The following is a 21,147-nucleotide window of genomic DNA, read 5'->3' as shown; positions in this document are numbered from 1 at the left end:
GAGTGCACCGCCCTGGGGACCCCCAGGGCCCTGACTCACCCCGGGCGATGGCACACTGTCCCCTGCGACCCCCAGACAAGCCAGGACATGCCACATCCCATCGCCAAACTGGGACATGCCACATCCCATCGCCAAACCGGGACATGCCAGAACCGCTTAGGGACACACAACGGGGGTCACACCCCGATCCCAATAAACACAACGGGGGTCATACCCCAGACCCCGGACACAACGGGGGTCACATCCCAGACCCCGGACACAAAGGGGATTGCATCCCCTGAACACAACGGGGGTCGCACCGCAGACCCCAATAAACACAACGGGAGTCACATCCCAGAACCCCGAACACAAGGGGCGGGGGTCGCACCGCAGATCCCCGGACACAACCGGGACCACACGCCAGACCCCAAAAACCACAATGGGGGTCACACCCCCGACCCCCCGAACACAACCGGGGTCGCATCCCCCGAACAGAACGGGGGTCACACCGCAGCCCCCGGACACAACGCGGGTCGCAGTGCGGCCCCCGCCCCGGTGCCGCTGCCCCGTCACTCACCCGAGCCCAGCCCGGCCCGGCCCGGCCCGGTCCCGCCGCCCCGGCCCGCTCCGCTCGGGGCCCGGCTCCCGGCTCCCGGCTCCCGGTGCCCGGTCCGGCCCCGCCCCGCGCTCGCCCCGCCCGTTCCGGCCGCCCCGGTGCGCCCCGGGCCCGGTAGTTCCCGGCGCCGCCATGAGCGCGGCCCGGCCCGGCCTGAGGCGGCTGCGCTCGGCCGCGGGCAGCGGCGGTACGGCGGGGAGGGGAGACGGGACCGGGGAATTGGGGTACGGGGCAGGGGAATTAGGGTACGGGGCAGGGAAATTGGGGTACGGCGGGGAGGGGAAACGGGACCGGGGTGGGGTACGGGGCAGGGATGGGGTACGGGATTGGGGAATTGGGGTATGGCAGGAGATGGGGAACAGGACAGGGAATGGGGTACGGGACAGGGTACGGGCAGGGGATGGGGTACAGGATAGGGGAATTGGGATACAGCAGGGGATGGGGTACGGGTAGGGGAATTGGGGTACAGGACAAGGGATGGGGGGTACAGGCAGGGGATGGGGTACAGGACAGGGAATGGGGTACGGGACAGGGAACTGGGGTATGGGACAGGGGATGGGGTACGGGGCAGAGGATGGGGGGTATGGCAGGGGATGGGGTACGGGACAGGATATGGGACAGAGGAATTGGGGTATGGGACAGGGTAATTGGGTATGGGACAGGGGATGGGGTATGGCAGGGGATGGGGAATGGGACAGGGGATTGGGGGTATGAGCAGGGAATCAGGGTACAGGGCAGGAAATTGTGGGTGTGGGCAGGGGATGGGGTACGAGCAGGGGATGGACAGGAGTGAGGATACTGGACAGGGGATGGAGATATGAGAGAGGGATCACGGCTTCCTGGGGGTATGGGAAGAGGGAATCGAGGACACAGGGCGTGCGGGAGAGGGGGAGCTGCTGCCTTGGAAGGGGGATCGGGGGATCGGGGCTGTGCTGGGCACGGGGAGCAGCTGGGGCTGCACCAGGCTGCAGCCTGGCTGGGGACAGGGTCTGGGTGTCCTTGTCACGTCCCCCTCGGAGCGAGGGATGTGGCTGTGCTGGGCTGGGGATGCACCTCCAGCAGCCTCACCTGTGTTTGGGACACTGTCCCCATCGCGTGACATGTGACCCCACTGTTGGCACCTGGTGCCAGTTGTTTCGCAGGTCCCTCCCTCGCCCCGTGCTGGCTCTGCTTGGCACCGGGGGATGTTCAGTGCTTGGGCTGGGACTCAGGGCAGGGAACTCACCCTGCTCAGGGTCCCCATGGTGGCTGGTGGCACATGGGGCTGTCACCGAGCTCTGTGAGGGGTGAGGGCAGCGTTCCTGCAGCCTGGCACCTCTGCTGTGCCGTGCAGGGAGCCCGACCCAGGGCAGGCCCGGCGTCCCACGGCGGAGCAGGAGGAGGAAGAGCCCGGCCATCGCCTATGAAGCGGGGCAGGGCGAGGGGGCCGAGCCCCGGCGGGCGCGCTGGGAGCCGCCGCACTGGCGGGAGCAGCTGCAGCGCATCCGGGACATGAGGAGCAGCAGGGATGCTCCCGTGGATGAGATGGGAGTGCAGACGTGCTACGACAGCAGTGCACCTCCAGAGGTAACAGCATTCCCGCAGGGAACAGCATTCCCAGAGGGAATAGAATCCATGGGTAACAGCATTCCCACAGGGAACAGCATTCCCAGAGGGAATAGAATCCATGGGTAACAGCATTCCCACAGGGAACAGCATTCCCACAGGGAACAGCATTCCCAAAGGGAACACCATCCATGGGTAACAGTATCCCACAGAGAACAGCATTCCCATAGGAAACAGCATCCATGGGTAACAGCATTCCCACAAGGAACAGCATTCCCAGAGGGAACAACATCCACGGGGAACAGCATTCCCAGAGGGAACAGCATTCCCAAAGGGAACAACATCAATGGGTAACAGAGTTCCCAGAGGGAACAGCATCCATGGGTAACAGCATTCCCAGAGGGAACAATATCCATGGGTAACAGCATTCCCACAGGGAACAGCATCCATGGGGGTAACAACATTCCCAGAGGGAATACCATCCACGGGTAACAGCATTCCCAGAGGGAACAGCATCCCCACAGGGAACACCATCCATGGGTAACATCATTCCCAGAGGGAACACCATCCATGGGTAACAGCATTCCCACAGGGAACAGCATCCTGCTGCCAGCTCCAGCAGGCACAGCAAAGCACAGCCTCCCTCGTGCTCATGCTGCCCCTGGATCTGTCCCACTTGGGTTATTTCCAGGACAGAAACTGGATCAGGACTCTGGGCTGGGATTGGTCCCACGTGAGGGGCAGCGCTGCTTTATGGAGCTGGCTGGCAGCACGGTGTGAAGCCACATTCTTTTTTTTTCCTTAAAAATCTCTGTAGGACTCCAAGGAAAGTATCCAGCCAGGTGGAATGCAGAGGAATGTGGGAAGCACACAGGGGCAGGCTTGGAGGAGCAGTGGGAGCCACTGGAGTGGGAATGTGAGGATCACAGAATCCCAGAATTGATGGGGTTGGAAGTGACTTCAGAGACCATCTAATCCAACCCCTCGGACTTGGAGCAGCAGGCGCCTCTGGAGTGGGAATGTGGGGATCATGCAGAGGCAGGCTCAGAGCAGCAGTGGGACGTGCTGGGCTCTGAGGGAGAGCTCTGGAGGACACAGCTGGACAGCCTCGGCACATGGAACGCTGTCCTTGCTGCTGGCATCCTGCCCTTGGGTCCCTGGGGAGAAGGATGAGCTGTGACCCCGGAGCCAGAGAGCCTCACACGCTCTCAGCCACGTGGGCTGGCAGCTGTGGGGCCAGGGGAGCCCACGGAAATAGCTTCTCTTCCCTGGGGAAGCTGCCTTGGTGCTTCCAAGAAGTGGATGTTGTAACTCTCAGCTCCTCACAGCATTTCTTTGTACCATGAGATTATCCTGCTTCCACTCACGCAGGGATTTTTCCTGGTGCACCTGTGGTTTTGTAAACTTTGCAAGAGAGCTGGAGGGAGGATTGTGTCCCAGGTTATCCTGGGTCATCTTGGGTTAGTTGCATCATCCTCGTCGCTCTGCTAGGATGGAGTCACATCTGGAGAGAAAGAATTGGGAAATAGGAGGTGATGGCCTGGCTAAACCCTGCTTGGCAGCAGCAGAGGGATTCCTGGGATTTGTCCTTCTTCTCCCAGTCTCTGTCTTCCTAGTTGTTCAGAGTTGGTTCCCTGAGGAGCTCACTGGAGCCAGACACCCAGTTCCCACTGAAGCCTAGTGGGAAAGGGTTGGGATTTTCAAAAGCTGCTTAAAGATGCAGCTTTCAAAAGATGCACGAAAAATCATTGGGCATTTGTGCCTGTGCATCCTGTGGGTCTCCTGGGAATGCCATCCTCAGGAAAAGCTTTGTCCAGCTCTTTGTGGCTCAGCACTGGTGTCTTTGGAGTGAGATCCCAGCAGGCAGAGCTCCCTGCCCTCACAAATACTGACAGCTGAGCTTGGAGGTGCTTCTTTCCTCCCTTTATTGTGTGGTGGAATTAAAAGGTTATTGATTATTCTTGTTATAGCCTTCTGGTAACTTGTAGGCAGATAGGGCTGAAGGGTGGGAGCACACCCTGCACTGAGGGTGGTGCCAGAGGTGCTGGATCCTCCCAGATCCCCCCAGGGCATCCCTGTGTCCCCAGGTTGTTGCCCTGATTTTTAAAAGTGTTTTCTTTTATAGTTCATTTGAAAGTTCTAAAGTTCATAAAACTTCTTTAACCTTCTAATAATATTTACATATTTGAGAGTCAAAGTTCCCACACAATTCCATGTGTAAATAGAATAGTTTACATATTTCTCTATGGGTAGAGAGAAATTATTGATTGATCTTTAGACCAGTGTAGTGGAGAGGTGGTAATTCCATCCTCCAATCCATGTCACGTTTAGAATTCTATAACTACCAGATGTTTAAATAAAATAAAACTGTTTTTTTTTCTCTCTTTTGAACTTACCAAAGTTCTGTGTGCTCATTTGGGGTCCAATCTGTCACCAGGTGATGCGCTACCAGGTGCTGCTGGCCCTGATGCTGTCCAGCCAGACCAAGGACCAGGTGACGAGCGCTGCCATGCTGCGCCTGCGCCGGCGCGGCCTCAGCGTGGACAGCGTGCTGCAGATGGATGATGAGACCCTGGGCCAGATCATTTATCCCGTGGGCTTCTGGAGGGTGAGTGCAGGGACACGGGGGAACCCCCTGTGCCCTCCTGGTGGGGAGCTCTCTCCCTGGGGTCAGGCTAGAAGCCGGGTTTTACACCGGTTTTGGCACTTTGTGTTGCCAGCAGGATGGGATTGTTGGCTGCAGGGCCTGGAGTGTGCAGGGAGCTTGGAGCTCCCAGCTCTCAGAGTTTTGATTTCATGTCGAAGTCAAGGCTCTGTGTCCTCCACAGCTGCCATGTGTGGCCTCACCTGTAACACACACTCAGGAAGGGTTGATTTTCTGGGCTGTGTGCTGTTTTCCCTGTGCTGGAGGGCAGCTTGGACTGTGTGCCTTTCCCCTTGGTTTTCCAGAACAAGGTGAAGTACATCAAGCAGACCACAGCCATCCTGAAGCAGAAGTACGGGGGTGACATCCCCAGCACTGTGGAGGAGCTGGTGCAGCTGCCAGGAGTTGGGCCCAAAATGGCCCATTTGGCCATGCACATTGCCTGGGACAGCGTGGCTGGCATAGGTAACCTGCACTGTGTGTTCCCCATCCCTCTCCCAAATCCCAACCCATCCCCCAGGCAGGGGGGAAGCACTGCAGCCCCAGCAGCCTGGTAAGACCCCTTTGGTTCGGTCGTCTGCAGAGGTGGGGGAGCAATGTGACCCTCAGCCACTCACTCAGGGAGTTGTGGGATTTGAGCAGCTGCTGTTCCACCCCAAATTTGATAGCAGAAATTCCCAAGGGAAGTCACAGCTCTGGGGAGCTGGTGCCAGATGGGGCTGGACCATCACCTGCAGGTCCTGGCCTGAGGCCCCTGGGGACAGATGAGTGTTCCAAAAGGATGTGCTGCTTGATGGAAGAGCCCTGGGAAAGGCAGAAGAGTGAGTGGGCGGGAGCTGGATCCTGCAGCTCCTCTGGTGACCATCAGCTGGACAGGCCGTGGCCCCTGCCCTGCTTCCAGCAGCCCTTGGGGTCTGTTGTTCTCCTGCTGTGGGGAAGTCCAGAGGCAGCCAAACCAGCCAAGAGCTTTGCAAATAATTGTGTGCTGGGTTTTGATTTGGGAGGCAAGGCTTAGTCTTCCTGTTTACAGCCATTTCCTGGGGTTTGCCCAATTAGCCCCAGAGACAGGTTTATCACTGCTGATCTAACAATAACACACTTTGCATTCAGAGCTTTTGAGCTCAAAGCACATTATAAACACTGCTCTAAGCCTCCCAAGCCCTCTCTGCTGGTGGGTGTTATGAAATGTGTTTTCCATGCGGGCAGAGGAAGGGGCAGAGATCACGATTTGCGTAACTTCAGCTGAAACTCCGGGAGGATGAGGAGGTGCAGAGGGAACGGGAGCCAGGCCCTGTGCCTGCTCCATGGAGCAGGGGAGCCTTGGCAGAGACAGACACATGCCCCAAATGCTTTTGGATCCAGGCCAGGGTGGAAAATGTTTGTTCTTGGAGTGAGCCTCCCCTGCCCTGCGCTCCCATTCCAGCCAGCTGCTCCTGCTGCCCCGGGGGAAGCCCTGCCCTGGGCCTGGGGCTGTCACAGGCAGCTTTGGCTCTGCTCTCTCCGTTCAGGTGTGCCTGCCCCACCTAAAGTCTGGGCTCTCCCTCCCCAGCTGTGGACACCCACGTGCACAGGATCTCCAACAGGCTCAAGTGGGTGAAGAAGGAGACCAAGAGCCCCGAGGAGACTCGGGTGGCACTGGAGGAGTGGCTGCCCAGGTGAGCTCTGAGCCCCTGCTGGCTGCAGGAGCCCTGTCTGCACAAAGTCCTGCTTGGGGCGGTTTCAGGGATGGCATTTTGGCTCCTTCCTCCTTCCAGAGCTGCAGTAGCTGCAGGTGTTTCCCCTCTGCCAGAGCTACAGCAGCAGCATCTCACCTGCGTGGTGGTTCTGTTGCTGTCAGGTGGATCAGTCACCACTAGTGGGGCTCTTGATCCCTGATTTTTGCCTTACCAAGCTGACCATGACCCAAGCCAGGTGCTTTTCCACTCAGGGCCTTGCTGAGCCCAGTGGCCGCAGCAGCCTCAGCCCAGGGCTGGATTTTGGCCTTCACTGTGGTTAATTTTCATATCAAACACCAGCTGGCACGTACAGAGACATTTCCACGTCTGGCACGTGCCTGAGCACAGGCATTGCTCCCCCCCAGCCCAGCAGGAGCAGGAAAGGTGGGGAGGGCTGTTCTCAGCAGGGATCTGGGAGGGCTGGGACTCACCTCCAGGAGGAACAGCAGAAGGGGAAAGGGATCCCAATACCACCACGGGCTGTTCTCACCCCTTCCAAGCAGCTGCATGGCACCGGTGCCGTTTGTCCCCTCACTGCAGGGAACTCTGGAAGGAGATCAACTGGCTCCTGGTGGGCTTTGGGCAGCAGACCTGCCTGCCTGTGAAGCCTCGCTGCAGCCAGTGCCTCAACCAAGACATCTGCCCGGCTGCCAAGAGACTCTGAGCCATCACCCAGCTCCAGGGAACAGCCACTGGCAATGGCTCGGCTCTCCAGAGGAAAAAGGGGCTTTGAGAGGCAGCAATCCTGCTGGGACACAGCTGAAGGCTCCAGCCTGGGTGAATGGCTGAGCACGGCCCGGCTGTGCCACACTGAGTCACTGCAGAGAAAAGCTTTGTCCTCGGGGACTTGCTGCTGCTTGTAAATACTCGTTTAATAAAGGTGGTGAGGGGTTTTTTGCACCCACGAGGTTTTCTGTGACACTGGCTGGGGGGAGGAGAAGGTGGGTGACCTCAGCAAGGCTGAACCACAGCAACCTGCCCTGCCAGGCTGAGAGCAGGCAGCACACACCTGCCCAGCCCTGCCACACAACCAGCTGTGCTGCCAACAGGACAAGAGCTGTGCCAGGGGATGTTCAGGCCGCAGAGCAGGAGGAATTTCTTCATGGTAAAGGTGGCTAACCACTGGAAGGGGCTGCCCAGGGAGCTGGTGGAGCTCCCACCCCTGCAGGTGCCCAGGGAAGGACTGGATGTGGCACTCAGTGCTCTGGGGATGGGGCACAGGCTGGACTTTATGATCCTGGAGATCTTTTCCAGCCTTGGTGGTCCTGGAATTCTGAGGTGCAGCTGAAGCCATGCCAAGCCAGGAGCAGAGGGAATCTCTGCCTGGATGAGCAGCCTCTGGACAGGGCCAGGAGCTGAGCCAGTGCCTCTGTGTGCGTGCCACAAGGGTTACAGCAGCCCCGGAGCCAGGCTGTGTCCCCAGGAGCTGACAGAGGGACAGCACCACCCCTGCGGTTTGTTCTTCAAAGAAAGGGCAGTGCTGACTTCATTGTGGAGCTTCAAAGGCGTAATTCCAGCTCCCCTTGAAAGAGGAAGCGGAGTTTACAATGTGCTAAAGGGCTGCAGTTCCGCTCTGGGCTCGAGGAAGGAGCAGATAAGTGCTGGGTACATGGCAAACCAAGTTTATTACTGACATTACAGTGTACATGGTGGGTTTGCAGAGCTGCTGCCAGCCTTAGACTTTATTGATTTTTCTTTTCCAAGTTAAAATGTACAGGAACTGAATAATTACTACTGAGCTACAACAAGATGAATGCAGTAATGCTTCAACCAGGAGCAGTTTCCATGGACTAAGAGATTAAGATTTTCAATTTTACCAACACGGATTCGCACACCTGATTTCTTTTGATCTACATTCAACACTACACGAGGTTTTTGAACTCCCCCCCTCCAGGCCAGCAGTCTGGGATGAGAGGTGGGGTGCTGACACCAGGGATGTGCACCAGGCTGTCCTGGGGCTGCTCTGCCGGGCTTTGGCCATGGGCAGCGGCGTGCACAGCATGGAAAAGAAAGGCTCCTCCCAAACATTACCCAGAGAGAGAAGACAGCATTTTGGGGGCCAAAAAGAGAGCAGGTAGCTTGAAGTGGGATGGGGAGGAGGTGTCTTGTTAATGGCAGAGCCATGAGGGGAGGCGGCCTCTCCACATCCCCCATCGCCCAGTGCCTGTCTCATCCCCCACAGCCAAACACCTGCACCAGTTCCTCTCCAAAGTCATTATTTTCAACCTGTTCAGCCCATCTACAATCCTAAAAGGTAACTTTCATCAAGAGAACTCATCTCCTTCACCCTGAGGCTCCCCACACTCTCCTGCCAGCAGCATAAGGCCACAGGCACCAGCTGCTGCCCAGAGGAGCCAAACACCAGTGCTGAGCCCCAACCGCTGCTGAGGAGAGCAGAGGGTGGCATAAGGCACCTTTTAGCTCCACAGCTTGGAAATACCTTAGGAAATCCGTGCAGAGCCGTTCTCACACCCGTAGCACACTGACCAGCCAAGGGTTCTGCCCCAGAATGCTGGAGAGAGGCAGGGCACAGCCACAGCTCTGTGCTCACCCCTCATCCACGGCCAGCTCACTGGGAAAAGTGGCTTTGTGTTCCCCCAGCAGGGCTGGGGCTGCTGCTGGAGCGTGGGAGGGATGGGGCAGCCCCAGCCCTGCCCTGGTAACTCAGCTCTGATTCCTGGGAGCTGCAGCTCAGCTGAGTCACCTTCACCCACACAGCCACAGGCAGCAATAAAGAGCTTAAATGCACTTCATTAGTGCTTTAAAGACACACTCTGAATGCCCAGAGTGGGGCTTTGGGAAGGCAGAGGTGCTGCCCACTCCATCACAGCACCTGCACACCCCACAGACACGGAGCATGTCCTTCCCACGGTGACACTCCCGGCCTGGGGACACCAAATCCCAGCCCAGGTGGGACCTGGAGCAACCCCAGCGCTGAGCCTCAGTTAGAGCTGCATCCCTGTGCTCCCTCCTGAAAGCGGATGTTGGTCATCCCCACTTCCAGGTCTGTCCAAAGGGTTTTTGTAGCACCTCGTGGTTCTCACCTTCGTGCTCCGTGTGGCAGGACTGGCCCTGCTCCTCTTTCTCCTGCCACATCCACGGCTGCAGGTGGGGAGAGCTGTGGCCTTTGGGTTTGGGGTTTGCTTTTAAACCCCACCCTCTCCCCTCTGCAGAGCTGTTTGGGGTGAAAAATGGGCTTTTACTACCTGGGGAGGAGCTGCTGGTGGGGGGAGATATTCCTAAACTAACTGGAAACACATGAGACTTCATTAAAAAAATTTTAAAAACCAACAAAACAAACGTTTTTGCTTCAATAGCAAAGCCAACAAACAATTTCCAGCCACAGTCCATTTTCCCATGGTGGGAGTAGCTAATGCTGGGCACGGGGAGCTGGGGGGGTCCCTGGCACCCCCACCACGAGCTGTAAGATGTTCCCACAGGGGCACCGAGCATCCCATGGGGCTCAGTCTGGGACACCCACAAAGCCAAAACACCCCACATAAAAAGTAAAAAAGAAGTAACAGAAGCCTAAATGATGCAGGTAAGAAACAAGAGTTAAAATTCTTCCAGTCCTTTCTCACAGGAACGAGGGACGGCGGGCAGCCGGAGCCGAGCTCAAGAGCAAGCAAGAAAAGGAGCTTTGGTCACATTTTTCTTATGAGAATCGCTGGTGAGTAACAATAATAATAATAACAACAATAATAATAAAAAATAAAAATAAAAAGGACTTTAAAATACGCCTTGTAAAAGCAACCAGTGAAGAGCAGAGCACAAAGCATCTCACGTGGACACCGAAGGACGGGGCGCGGGCCCCTCAGAAACGTCCGAGCTGGGTGGGAGGGAGCGGCACCAGCAGGGCTCAGAAATTGCTGAAAATCTCCCGTTTCTTGTTCCAGTCCATCTGCGGCGCTCGCTTCTTCACGCGCTTGGCCCTCACCTTCTCCTTGGCCTCGGCGGCTGTGGGGCTCAGGCTCAGCCCGCTCTCCTCAAACGGGTCCTTCTTGTCGGCGTCGCCGTCCTGCGGGGCGAGGGACACGGCTGCCAGCGCTGCCAGAGCAGTGCCAGAGCAGTGCCAGCACTGCCAGAGCAGTGCCAGCGATGCCAGCACTGCCACAGCACTGCCAACACTGCCACGGCACTGACAGCACTGCCACAGTACTGCCAGAGCACTGCCAGCACTGCCAACACTGCCACAGCACTGCCAGCACTGCCACAGCCCCGCGCTGCCCATGGGGCATCCCCGAGCCTGGAAACCCCCCCGGGATCAGCCAGCCCCACTGTGCTGCATGCCCACCTGGGCACCAGCCCAGAGCCACAGCCAGGCGTTCCTCTGGGCACTCCAGCACCTCCCCGGGCACTCCAGTGCCCAACAACCCCTCCCAGGAAGGTGTGGGAATCCAGGAATTCCCTCTGGCTGCCCTGGCTGGGGTCAGGAACCCCCTGGACAGAGCCCCCAGAGACACTGGCTGTGAGCTCTGTCCATGGAAAAGAGTTTTCAATCTTACAGGATGAATTACCAGCTCTGAGTGTTTGATATAAGTAATAATTAAGTGTGGCATGGGTGCAAAAGTAAAATTTTAGGATTCTAGATGAGGGGTCCAAAGGGGACAAGATGGAGGAAATTGGGTGTGCCTTGTCCTTTTTCTCCTTCTTCATGCCCTCCATGTTTCACTGTGGTGTTGGCATTTTTCTGTTGGTTCAGGCTGGGGACACACTGTCCAACGTAGGTGACAGATATTGGCACGTTATTGTAAATCCAGCACAGGTAGTTTCTGGTATTTAATGTTTGTACCATCCCACTGAGGGCAGAGCCCCACACGCTGCCCTGCAGGACAGAGCTGCGGCAGGGCAGCAGAACATGTTAGAGATAAACAGAATAAACAACCTTGAAACAGCACAGACCAATTAGGGCTTCTGCTTTGGCAATGGGGCTGAAAGACAGAGACTTTCTACAATTTTGGGATCATCAATACCTCAGATTCTGACAGGAAGGGTTTCTCAGTGGATATTCTCAGTGCAGTCAGAGAGAAAAGGAGAAAGATTTCTACTAAGCTAAACCTTAGTTTAAGCACCTGCATGAAGACTTTGCTCTATTTATAGAGAAAAAGTCCAAGAAGAATATAAACTATTATCTCTCTTTCTGTTCATATTGTTTATAGATATGTTCTACCACCGTGTGCTGTTCATAGTACACCAATAGTGTAAAATGTTTTTACTTTAAGACCCATAAAATTAGTCTTTATTCTTTTATATTCTCTATAAAAGACAGACTTTAAATAAACTTCAAATAAATCTTTATTCTTTACCTTCTAAACATAAAGTCATTTCATTCCCATCCCTGCCTCAACAGCAACAGATTTCCTCCAGCCTGCACAATGAGCAAATGCTCTGGGATGTTTTTTTGGGTCAAAGCCCCCTCCCTGTGCCATGCCCGTGGTTTCACTGGCAGCAGCAGCATCCCCGTGGCTGCGGAGCTGGTTGCAACACTGCATTTTGTGGGGGCGTTTCTCCTGCCTGAAGCTGTGTGGCTGCACAGTTGGAAGTGCCAGAGCAGGACCAGAGGAGGTGCTGCCCGGCTGCACTCGTGTCAGCTGTGGGTAAACACACAGCACGGAGATCTTTGGGTTTAGGGAAACACTGCAGAGCTTTCCTGCTGGCACTGCTGCCCCCCATGCATGCCCAGCTCTGAAACCCAGCGCACAGACCCTGCTGATAACCCTGGGCAGGGCCTGCCACCAGCACCGAGATAACAGCACTGGCCTTGCTGGGCTGAACCACGCCAAACTGAGCCAAACTGAGCCCAGGAAAGCCCCACACCCCCAGGGACTCTGCCTTCTTGCCAGGACAGGAGCCCTGAGCAGCCCCAGGGTGAGCCCATGGCAGGAGGGCTCCAGCACAGCTCCCTTCTCCAACTTCTCACCCCAGGGACTCTGACTTGTGGTGCAGTGACCCTCCAGCAGCCCAAGGCTGTCGGAACTCAGGCCTGGCTTAGGGGTTTTGTGTGCTGGTAAAGTCTCTTCTTTAACCTGTGCTTCTAGAGAAAACTTAGCAGTCTCTTGTTGTTTGGTCTTAAGGCAGTTTATTGCAAGCTATCTAAAAGATTGGTTTTTTTTGGCTATTGTGGTTTGGTTGTAGCTCAGGCAGAGGCACACACACACCCTGACATCCTCTCTGACTGTTGTTTTCTTCTTCTCTCCCCCCGCCCCTGGGCTGCTGCTGTCTTTTATATGGTACATTACGAGATAAATCTTTATAGTTTTTCTCCAATGCCTATTGCCTATATTAAATGGTGCTTTTCTACTCTAAACCAATCTGTGAGTGCCAACATCACCAAGAACATGGAGGTAAGGAAGAAAAAAGAGAAGAAACAGGACCGGTCTACATTCCTCCATCTTAAAACCTCTGAGCCCCATGGACAAAGTAAAAACCCCCCTGTACAGGTGTTAAAAACCCCTTGTACAATACTAAAAAATTCTTCCCTTTACTTTGTGACTACTTCTACTATAATATCTAAACTTTTGTGACTTCTTATTCTTCCTGCAGGGTTGGTAAATCATTCCATGGTTCAAACCCAAAATCACAGCTGTTTCCAGCTGCCTGCCAGGGTCTCAAATGCTTCTGACCTGGGCCTGGAATATCCAAAAATGTCTGAGGGATATTTTGAGTTCCAACACAAAGGTGACTTGGGGGGACAACACAAGGCTCCCCACAGGACAGGGCCCAGCGTGGATGTGCCAGGACAGAGCAGAGCATCAGGACATGCATTATTCAGTGCTCCCAGCGACACTGGCAGCTTGCAGGCGCTTGGCCACAGCTGCTGCCCGAGAGGTTTGGGGCTGTGAGTGCCCAGAGAGGCCACCTGAGCACTTGGTGCTGGCACATTCCTGTTCCCAGGTGTCCTGGGGCAGGGGACAGCACGGCAGAGACCCCCAGGGCACCTGCATGGAGACTTTGCTCTGTTTATAGCAGAATCTTGTGCTAAAGATAAATTTTTGGGCACTTTGCAAATCCCCTACTTCTTAATACAAATCCCCACTTCTTATTTTAATAGGGAAAAAAACCCTGCTAAACAATTAACACCTGAGAATGTCAATCTGTGCCTTGTGTTGACTTTTGGTTGCCACTTCACCTTGCCCAACAAGTTTTGTCCCATTCCAGTTTTGAGCCACACCACAGAAACCTCTTCAGCCCAGCCTTGCCACCAAAAACAACTCCTCCCCTCCTTTAAACCCTGTGATAAATTCACCATGCTCCAAACTGAAAAAAAAAAAAAAAAAATAATTGGCTTTTTTTTTTTAAATTTTAGCCTGCTAGCAGCACTTGAGCCTCACAGTTGTGTTCCTCATGGATCCCCAGCCTTGCTGTAGCTCATCGGTGTAAGTACACCTCAGATCCCAAATCCTGCAGACATCCCTTCACCTCCCAAACTGTCCAAGCAGGAATCACTGCCCAAGAAGCTGCCAGTGAACCCCCACAGTGCAAGGGATGAGAGAAAACCCTGGGTTTTGGTTGCTGGGTGGGAACCAAGTCTGGGAGATAAACTGAAACCTCAGCACTGCCCAGCACTGTGAGGCAGGACTGTACCCACAGCAGGGTGTAAAAGGGACAGGAGGAGTTTGGGGTTTTTACCTCTGATTCCTTCCCAGGACTCTGCAGGTCACTGTGAGATGAAGATGTGGATCCTCCGTTCAGCTGGAGGAAAGGAAAACGTCAGTGTGGTCTGTGCCAGGCAGAGTTAAACCCAACAAATCCCCAGGGCTGGATGGAGCCTGGAGGGAGGGGATGCTCTGCTGAGGGCACCCTGCACACAGGGGAGCTCCCTGGGACTGCCAGCAGAGCTGCTGCTCTCCCACAGCCCCAGGCACAGCGTGGTCCCATCCTGCCACAGCTGGGACATTGCCACCTCCTCCTCCCTCCCTGGGATTCAACGGGGCTGAAATTGGCCTTGTGCAACCCCTAAATTAAAGCTGTAGTGGGGAGTAATTAAAACCAGGCAGCAGTAAAGCTGAGCTAAATGAGCCTTGGGGACTTGAGCATCCAGGGACAGACCCTGGTCCCTCCCACACATCCCTGAGGCTGCTGCCTCCCTGGGGCAGGTGAGGACTCACCTGAGTCTGTGCAGAGCCATTTGTCATGGGCTGGGGTAGCACACCTGGACAGAATAAACACAGGGAACACCCAGTGAGCACCCGCAGCTGGGACTGCTGCCTCAGCAGCATCACCTGCCAGCCCACCCCCTCCTCCTCCCTGCCAGCCCACCAGCTCATCCTGTCCCTTCACTTGGTGCTGTGCTGCTTCCCAGCCCACACAAAAGCCTTTCCCCTCTCCCTGTGCCCTGCTAGAACCACATCCCTGCCAGATCCCCTGAATTCACTCCACTTCACCCTTTTGATAAGAAGAAAACACCTGCAAAGAAGAGGACCAAGTAACCTCCTTCTATAGCCACTACCTGCAGCACACTCCCTTTTTTTTCTTCTTTTTGGACCATTGGTTTTTTTTCCTAAGTTCTTTAATCAAAAATCTTCCTCAGAATCAGCATCATGGTGCTGTCACAACAGTGTCTGGCACACAACCCGCTCTCCAGCCACTCTGGAAATTTTTTTTTTTTTTTTTGCTCACTTCCAATTATTTACTCTAACAATAGCCCACACAATGGCAAATTTTATGCATTTAAGTCACCATGATCAAGTCATCACCCCAGGCATTACCATGTCTCACTGTCCCAGACTAACAGATGTGTTAATTGGGACAGGATTAATAACTGAATCATGTCAAGCATGGATGCTTTCCCTAGGGACTGGCTGGGGGCTGCATCACTGCAGACTGCAGGGATTTCTGGAGAAAAGCAGAAAAATAAACCTAAATTGTGATTTTTGAGAGTGTGCTGGTGCAAAAACCTCCGTGTGGCTTTGGGATCCTTAAATAATTTATTGCAGCAAATGCTGGGCTCATGTTTAGAGCAGGATAAGCTCAGAGTAGAAAAGCCAGCTCACACAGATGTTTATGTCTCTGGTATCATAAGTAGCTAAATTTTAAATTATTTAAATTAAAAGCTTCAGATGACATGGAATAAGAAAAGTGGGACTGGACTTCAAAAGCAAATTAGCCATATCTAGAAATATTTAATCTAAAAGCCACTCATTTGGTTAAAGGTTGAGGTGCTCAGGATGAGCTGCAAGGCTTGGGAAGTATCAGTTTGAGGTCGAAGCAGTCCAGTTCAATCAGACAATTATTCTTTCCCCTCAGCAAATTATTATTTCCCCAGCAAACAGCAGAATTTAGCAGAGCCCTTTGGCACCTGGCAGGTGCCAGGCAGACCCAACTCCTGCTCCCTTGGTGAATGCAGGACCTGGAGCCCCCAGCCACCCTCCCCAGGGCTCTGTCCCCTCCCTGGTGGAACAAGGAGTCCTTTATGGCAGTGCCAGCAGCCAGCCCCGGCTCCTCCTCGGAGCATCTGACACCCTGTGGCTCCCCAGCAGTGCCTGACCCATTTCTGGGGACAAATCTGCCCATTGAGCATCCCGGGGATCAGATAAGGAACAGCTGTGCTGGGAAACAGAGCTGCCCATTGAGCAGGGACAGGCCAGGCTGGCAGCCCTGGCCCCAGCCCTGGTGGGGCAGGTTGGGCAGTGGATGAGCAGCTTTCCCTGCCAGGTTTCAGCAGCCTGGAAAACATTTGCTGCCCCAGCCGTGTCTGATCAGCCGGCGTGGAGCCCTTCCCTCTGCATGGGGACTCTCCAGGTGCCCACAGGCTCCTTCACTGGAGCACAGAACCATCAGGGAATCAGAGAATCGTGGAGTTATTTGGCTTGGAAGGGACCTTAAAGCTCACCAAGTCCCACCACGGGCAGGGACACCTCCCACTGGAACAGCCCTGTCCAACCTGGCTGCCCCCAAACCCCAGCACACCTCATCCCTTGGTGGCAGCGAGTTCCAGAGTTAATTATTCACCGTGTAAAAGCAACAAAGTGCTTTTTGGCTGGCTGAGGGTGTATTCTCAGTATTTATAAATAGCTGGGTGGTGCTCAGGAAACTGCTGAGGGATGAGGCAGGAGGGAAATGTGACTCCCTCACTCCTGAATCCCACCCGCGGCACCGTGAGTGAGTCACGGAGCTCACCCTGGGAAAGGAAGGGCTCACCTTTGGTGTGCTCCTCCGTGGGGGTCACCCCCAGCTTCTTGAAGTACTCGTCTGTCTCGGGGTCCACCACCAGCAGCCTGGCTTCGCTCTCCCTGGATTTGATGTGGGACACCACCTCCGAGTGCCGCAGGCCCTCCACGTTCATCCCGTTCACCTGCACGGCGGCAGCATCACAACCCACCCCCGTGCCCAGCGGGGCTGCTCCTGCCCCCCAGACACCCCCTTTCCCTGAGGGGTGGCATTTTCCTGTCTTTATTCCTCTTGGGGTGATAGGAAGGCTACAGCCTTTTTCCTTCCCCCTCCCCAGCCAAGCATGGGGGGTTCCTAAATCCCCCAGTGCCCTGAAGAGCATCCTCCCTGTTACCTCACGCCTCTGGCTGCATCCCAAACGCACCCATGGGCAACCACAAACCCCAGACCCCACCAACACCCTCTGCCTGCCCTCTCTGGTGCTGTCAAACCCAGCCTTCCCCTTGGATGTGCCCTGGGTCTCACAGACACCGGGCTGGGTGCACCCCTGTGCCATCCTTCACCCTCTGCCATGGAAATTTGTCCCCCCTGTGCCTGGGGCAGGGATTCATCCCTCCCAGGACCTCCAGGGAAGTGATCCCAATTGTTCCCGCAGAAGGGGACAATGGTGACTCAGGACATTGTTCGGTGGCAATGAATCACCCTTTGTCCCGCTGGGAAGAGCCTCCCACGACCCAGTGCTCATCCAAAGGGACGAGCAGAGCCTGAGCTCCAAACTCTGGGATCCCCTTTGCAGGGAAGCAGTCCCCCCTGCTCCTCAGGGCACAGCTGCAAGGGCTGGGATGGGGAGAATCCCCTTCCAGGCTCTGCCCCTCATGCCAGGCGCTGCCAGCCCCAGCTGCGAGCTCACAGCCTCGCTCCATCCCTGTCCTGCCACTCCAGCTCACCCCAATCCATGCCCAGGGCTGCTCTCCCCCACCCTGGCACAGGGCTGGGGGCATCAAATATTTATCCCAGCCCCAAAGAGCAGGCAGGGAGGGGATCGTGTTTCTGAGCTCGCCAGCTCACCCCGAGCTGCTTTGTGTGTGCCAGGCCCTGGGCCAAGGCCATAAATAAATAACAGGACCCCTGGATGTGACACCAGCCAGCCACTGCCACCCGTGCCCCGGCCCCACGCTGCTCCCAGCATTAAACTTTCAGCTGCTGGGAAGAGGCAGCAGCTCCCACTGCCCGGGGAATAATTCTTCATGGGCCTGGAAAGCAGGAGAGTGCTCTGCCCTCAGCATTTTCCCAGCTCCCACTCTGCCAGGGGTGCCAATCCCATTCCTGCTCTGAGGCACGAGCAAGGGCCACAGCTCGGGCTCTGTGGGGTGGTTTTGGGGTGCAAACTCCTGGGGAATAGCCTGAGTAGGGGATATCCATGTGCTCCCACAGGGAAAGGGGTGATGGCTGCTGTGTCTCTGCCTGTCCCTCTGCCCAGACAGGCAGCTCTGGATGGGGGAACCTCCTTCTCCAGGAACAACACACCCCACAAGCCAAAGAGAGGGCAATTCCCAGCCCCACCTTGGACAAAAAGTGCTGTCCAGCACATGGTAACCAGCAAGATGCCTCCAAGAACACTTCTCCCCCATCTTTCACAGTTTAATCTCTGCAAAGCCTCTTCTCCTGTTTTTCCAAGCATTCCCTGGCAGGACATCAGCTCAGCTGGGCAGCACCAACCCGCCTTTATGCCCACAGTCACTGCCCAACCCTCCTTGGTGCCAGCCAGAGCCACCACAGCACCCTGGGGACATAAGTGGCCGTGGCAGTGGTGGGGAATGGCAGCACTCAGGAGTCTTGGAGAGCTTTCCCAGCCTAAACAATTCCAAGTTTTCCCTCTGTAATTCTAGGCAGAGCCCACAGAGCCGGAACAGCCCCGCCAGCCTTGGCGCCCTGGGTGAGAGGAACAGGGGGGATCAGATGGGGAAGGGGGTGGGCTGGGGGTGGTCCCAGCTCGCCCAGGGTCCCACCCGTGCCGCTGCCCCCCGTTACCTCCACCAGGCGGTCCTGGGGCCGCAGCCCCGCCCGGGCCGCGGGCGAGTCGGGGTCCACGGAGCGGATGAACTGCCCCGGCCGCGACTTCTCGCTGTGCAGGTTGAAGCCGTAGCCATTGGGGCCTTTCTTCAGGTGGCACAGACGTGGGCACAGCTCCTTCTGGCCGTTTAAATCCTGGTTCATGGAGGAGACGAGGCACGGGGGTTAATGGATGGCTTTGGGGTGGCTCTCGGGCAGATGTGAGCGCCAATAAAGCCCCGAGGAAGCGCCGTATCTGCCCCCCGTCCTCAGCGTGGGGACAGGTTAACAAATGGATTTCCTCTCATTGAGTCTATTTTCGAAACCCAATTGTCCAAAACCACTCCAGAAAAATGAAAACAAAACAAAAAATGCATTTCCTTCAGCAGGAGTGGCTCAGATTAACCCACCCATAGGCTGGGACCAAGCCCCAGCCCTGGGCAGGGAGGAACCAAGGCCCTGTTGTGCTTTCCCCGGGTTCACCCAGACCTGGGATTAACCTCAGACAGGTATTTAAGGCAGTGCCACTCCCTTGGTCTCTGTGACAGCGGTGTCACCCACTGGTGCCATCCCCTCCCATCGAGGAGAGGATGAACCCGAACATCCAAGAGCTCCCTGCAGCTGGGGAAGGCTGAGCTTGGCAGGATGAACAGCACAGGGACACCTGAGGAGCTCAGTGCTTCTCCTCATGCCATGGAAAATGCTTTATGGCTCCTTGGGCTGGCCAGGGAGCAACAAAGCCTGGTTTCCTCCAGGTTCTTCAGGACCCACTGCCTTCCCACCAGCAGTCCTCGTGCCAGGCAGCTCCAGCTTGTGGCACAGCACCACATCCCTGCAAAGGCACCTTGGAGATTCTGGGTGTTCATTTTCACCCAGGGTTTAAAGAAAACATCCCCCCTGGATGAGTTTTAACCTTCCCTCAGCAGCAGCACCACTGCTCCCTGCCTGCCCACGAAAAGGATTTGTCTGGGATCACATTCACAGGGAAATCTCTTACAGCCTTTCCCTCCAAATTAAAAATCCAGGCAGCAATTTCCTCCTCCTCCCTCTCTTGGCTGAAAGGCACCATGAAACACCAAACCTCTTCACCCCCTCAAGGAGGGATTTTACAGAGAACAAAGTGGGGACACACAGAGCGATCACTACCAGGGATCCTGTGCTGGGGGATGGGATTTGCACAGAATTCCAGATGGGGTGGAAGGGACTTTAAAGATCACCTTGTTCCAGTCCCCTGCCATGGCAGGGACACCTCCCACTGCCCCAGGCTGCTCCAAGCCCTGTCCAGCCTGGCCTGGGACACTGCCAGGGATGCAGGGGCAGCCTCAGCTGCTCTGGGCAATTGTGGCTGTGATGCCCAGGGGGAGGGATGTGGATCAGGGCTCAGCCTGACCAGCCCAATCCCAGGAAGAAACAGGGACGCAGAATGACCAGCCTTTACACACAGAACAGCTCAGGTGGGGAGGAACCACTGAAGATCATCCAAGTCCAATCTCCCTGTTCAAGCAGAACTCCCCAGAGCCCATCACTCAGGATTGTGTCTTTCCTCAGGCACAGGAGGGGCACCTTAACCACCACATTCCTCAAAAACTGCTCTCACACAAGGGTCACCACCAGCAGTGCCCATCACAGGCACGGGGCACACTCAAAACTGCTGAATTTTACAGAGATTCCCTTAGCAAATGAGTTTTTTATTAAAAACCACCTCGTGGTGTTGATATCTCAATCCCAGATCGGTTCTTAAAGGGGAAAAGTTATCAGTGAACAGCCCAAAGCAGGATGGGGCCCCAAGCTCCTCCTCTACCTGCTCACACACACCCTGCACCCCAATCCTCTCCCTCTGCACGTTTGACCCTGCTGCACTTTTCCCATGACCCTGCAGCAGCCAGTTCACCCTATCTGCAAACGTTTCCAGCCTGCCTCGGAGTTCTTCAAAAACTGAAGAAAACAGGAAATGATTCAACTGGCCCAAGAGGGCTGGACTCGAGTGACCTTAAAGGACACACAGGGCTCTGTGTGGCAGGACAAGGGGAGCACCTCTGGGGTCACCAAAGGGCAGCTGGGATCACCAAAATCCACCTGGGATCATCTATTCGGGTTTTTAAAGCACCTTTTAAAGCCATTTTCCTCCTGCTCCATCTGTAAAGGCTCAGAGCTCCTGCAGCAGTGTGAAAACACAGAGAAATCCCTGAGAATCACCCCAAAATCTGTGCTGGAGGTGCTGTCCCAGCGTGGGGATCCCTTGGCAGGGTCAGCCCCTCCTCCTGCAGGGCATCCCCTGGGCTCAGCAGTGAAATCAAATTACTCACTAAATAACCCACAGAGGGAAAAGCTTCACCGCAGGCTCCCTTTGGCTGGGAGCTGCTGACTTGTGCCACGTCCTACATGGGCTGCTTCCACTGCAGAATCTCGAATTTAAGGCCCTTAACTGGAATAAATTCAAGGCATTTCCATATAAAAAATAATCCCAATTCAGCATCTGTTCTGGG

At 55.5% G+C, this 21,147-nt stretch overlaps 3 protein-coding genes across 12 annotated transcripts in view; 1 reads left to right on the top strand and 2 right to left on the bottom strand.

Annotated features, from left to right (window-relative positions):
• TSC2 (TSC complex subunit 2) overlaps nt 1–669 on the bottom strand; it is a 33,042-nt gene extending 32,373 nt beyond the window's left edge. For all 6 annotated transcript variants that reach the window (XM_030285049.4, XM_072935747.1, XM_072935746.1 and 3 more), the window contains exon 1: nt 557–669. The gene's annotated coding sequence lies outside the window, so the exon portion shown is untranslated. The remainder of the gene's footprint in view (nt 1–556) is intronic.
• Nucleotides 593–7,399, top strand: NTHL1 (nth like DNA glycosylase 1). 4 transcript variants are annotated; one of them, XR_012058221.1, is made up of 7 exons: nt 593–782; nt 1,929–2,161; nt 2,958–3,056; nt 4,578–4,748; nt 5,090–5,249; nt 6,293–6,439; nt 7,040–7,399. XR_012058221.1 is itself a non-coding variant. In XM_072935468.1 (7 exons), exons 1-7 carry the CDS (start codon nt 728–730, stop codon nt 7,161–7,163), a joined length of 948 nt encoding a protein of 315 aa, XP_072791569.1. In that variant the 5' UTR covers nt 594–727; the 3' UTR covers nt 7,164–7,399.
• A 706-nt stretch (nt 7,400–8,105) lies between these two features.
• NHERF2 (NHERF family PDZ scaffold protein 2) overlaps nt 8,106–21,147 on the bottom strand; it is a 34,288-nt gene continuing 21,246 nt past the window's right edge. For both annotated transcript variants that reach the window (XM_030285084.4, XM_002187225.6), the window contains exons 3-7: nt 18,641–18,817; nt 16,640–16,793; nt 14,608–14,651; nt 14,129–14,191; nt 8,106–10,517 (exon numbers count right to left, since the gene is read on the bottom strand). In XM_030285084.4, coding sequence (XP_030140944.3) covers nt 10,359–10,517; nt 14,129–14,191; nt 14,608–14,651; nt 16,640–16,793; nt 18,641–18,817 — 597 coding nt within the window. In that variant the 3' untranslated portion in view covers nt 8,106–10,358. The remainder of the gene's footprint in view (nt 10,518–14,128; nt 14,192–14,607; nt 14,652–16,639; nt 16,794–18,640; nt 18,818–21,147) is intronic.

This window comes from Taeniopygia guttata, chromosome 14 (genome assembly GCF_048771995.1).
Source record: "Taeniopygia guttata chromosome 14, bTaeGut7.mat, whole genome shotgun sequence".
Lineage (NCBI taxonomy): Eukaryota > Metazoa > Chordata > Aves > Passeriformes > Estrildidae > Taeniopygia > Taeniopygia guttata.
The sequence above is the reverse complement of the archived record's forward strand: the minus strand, read 5'-3'. Positions and strand labels throughout refer to the sequence as shown.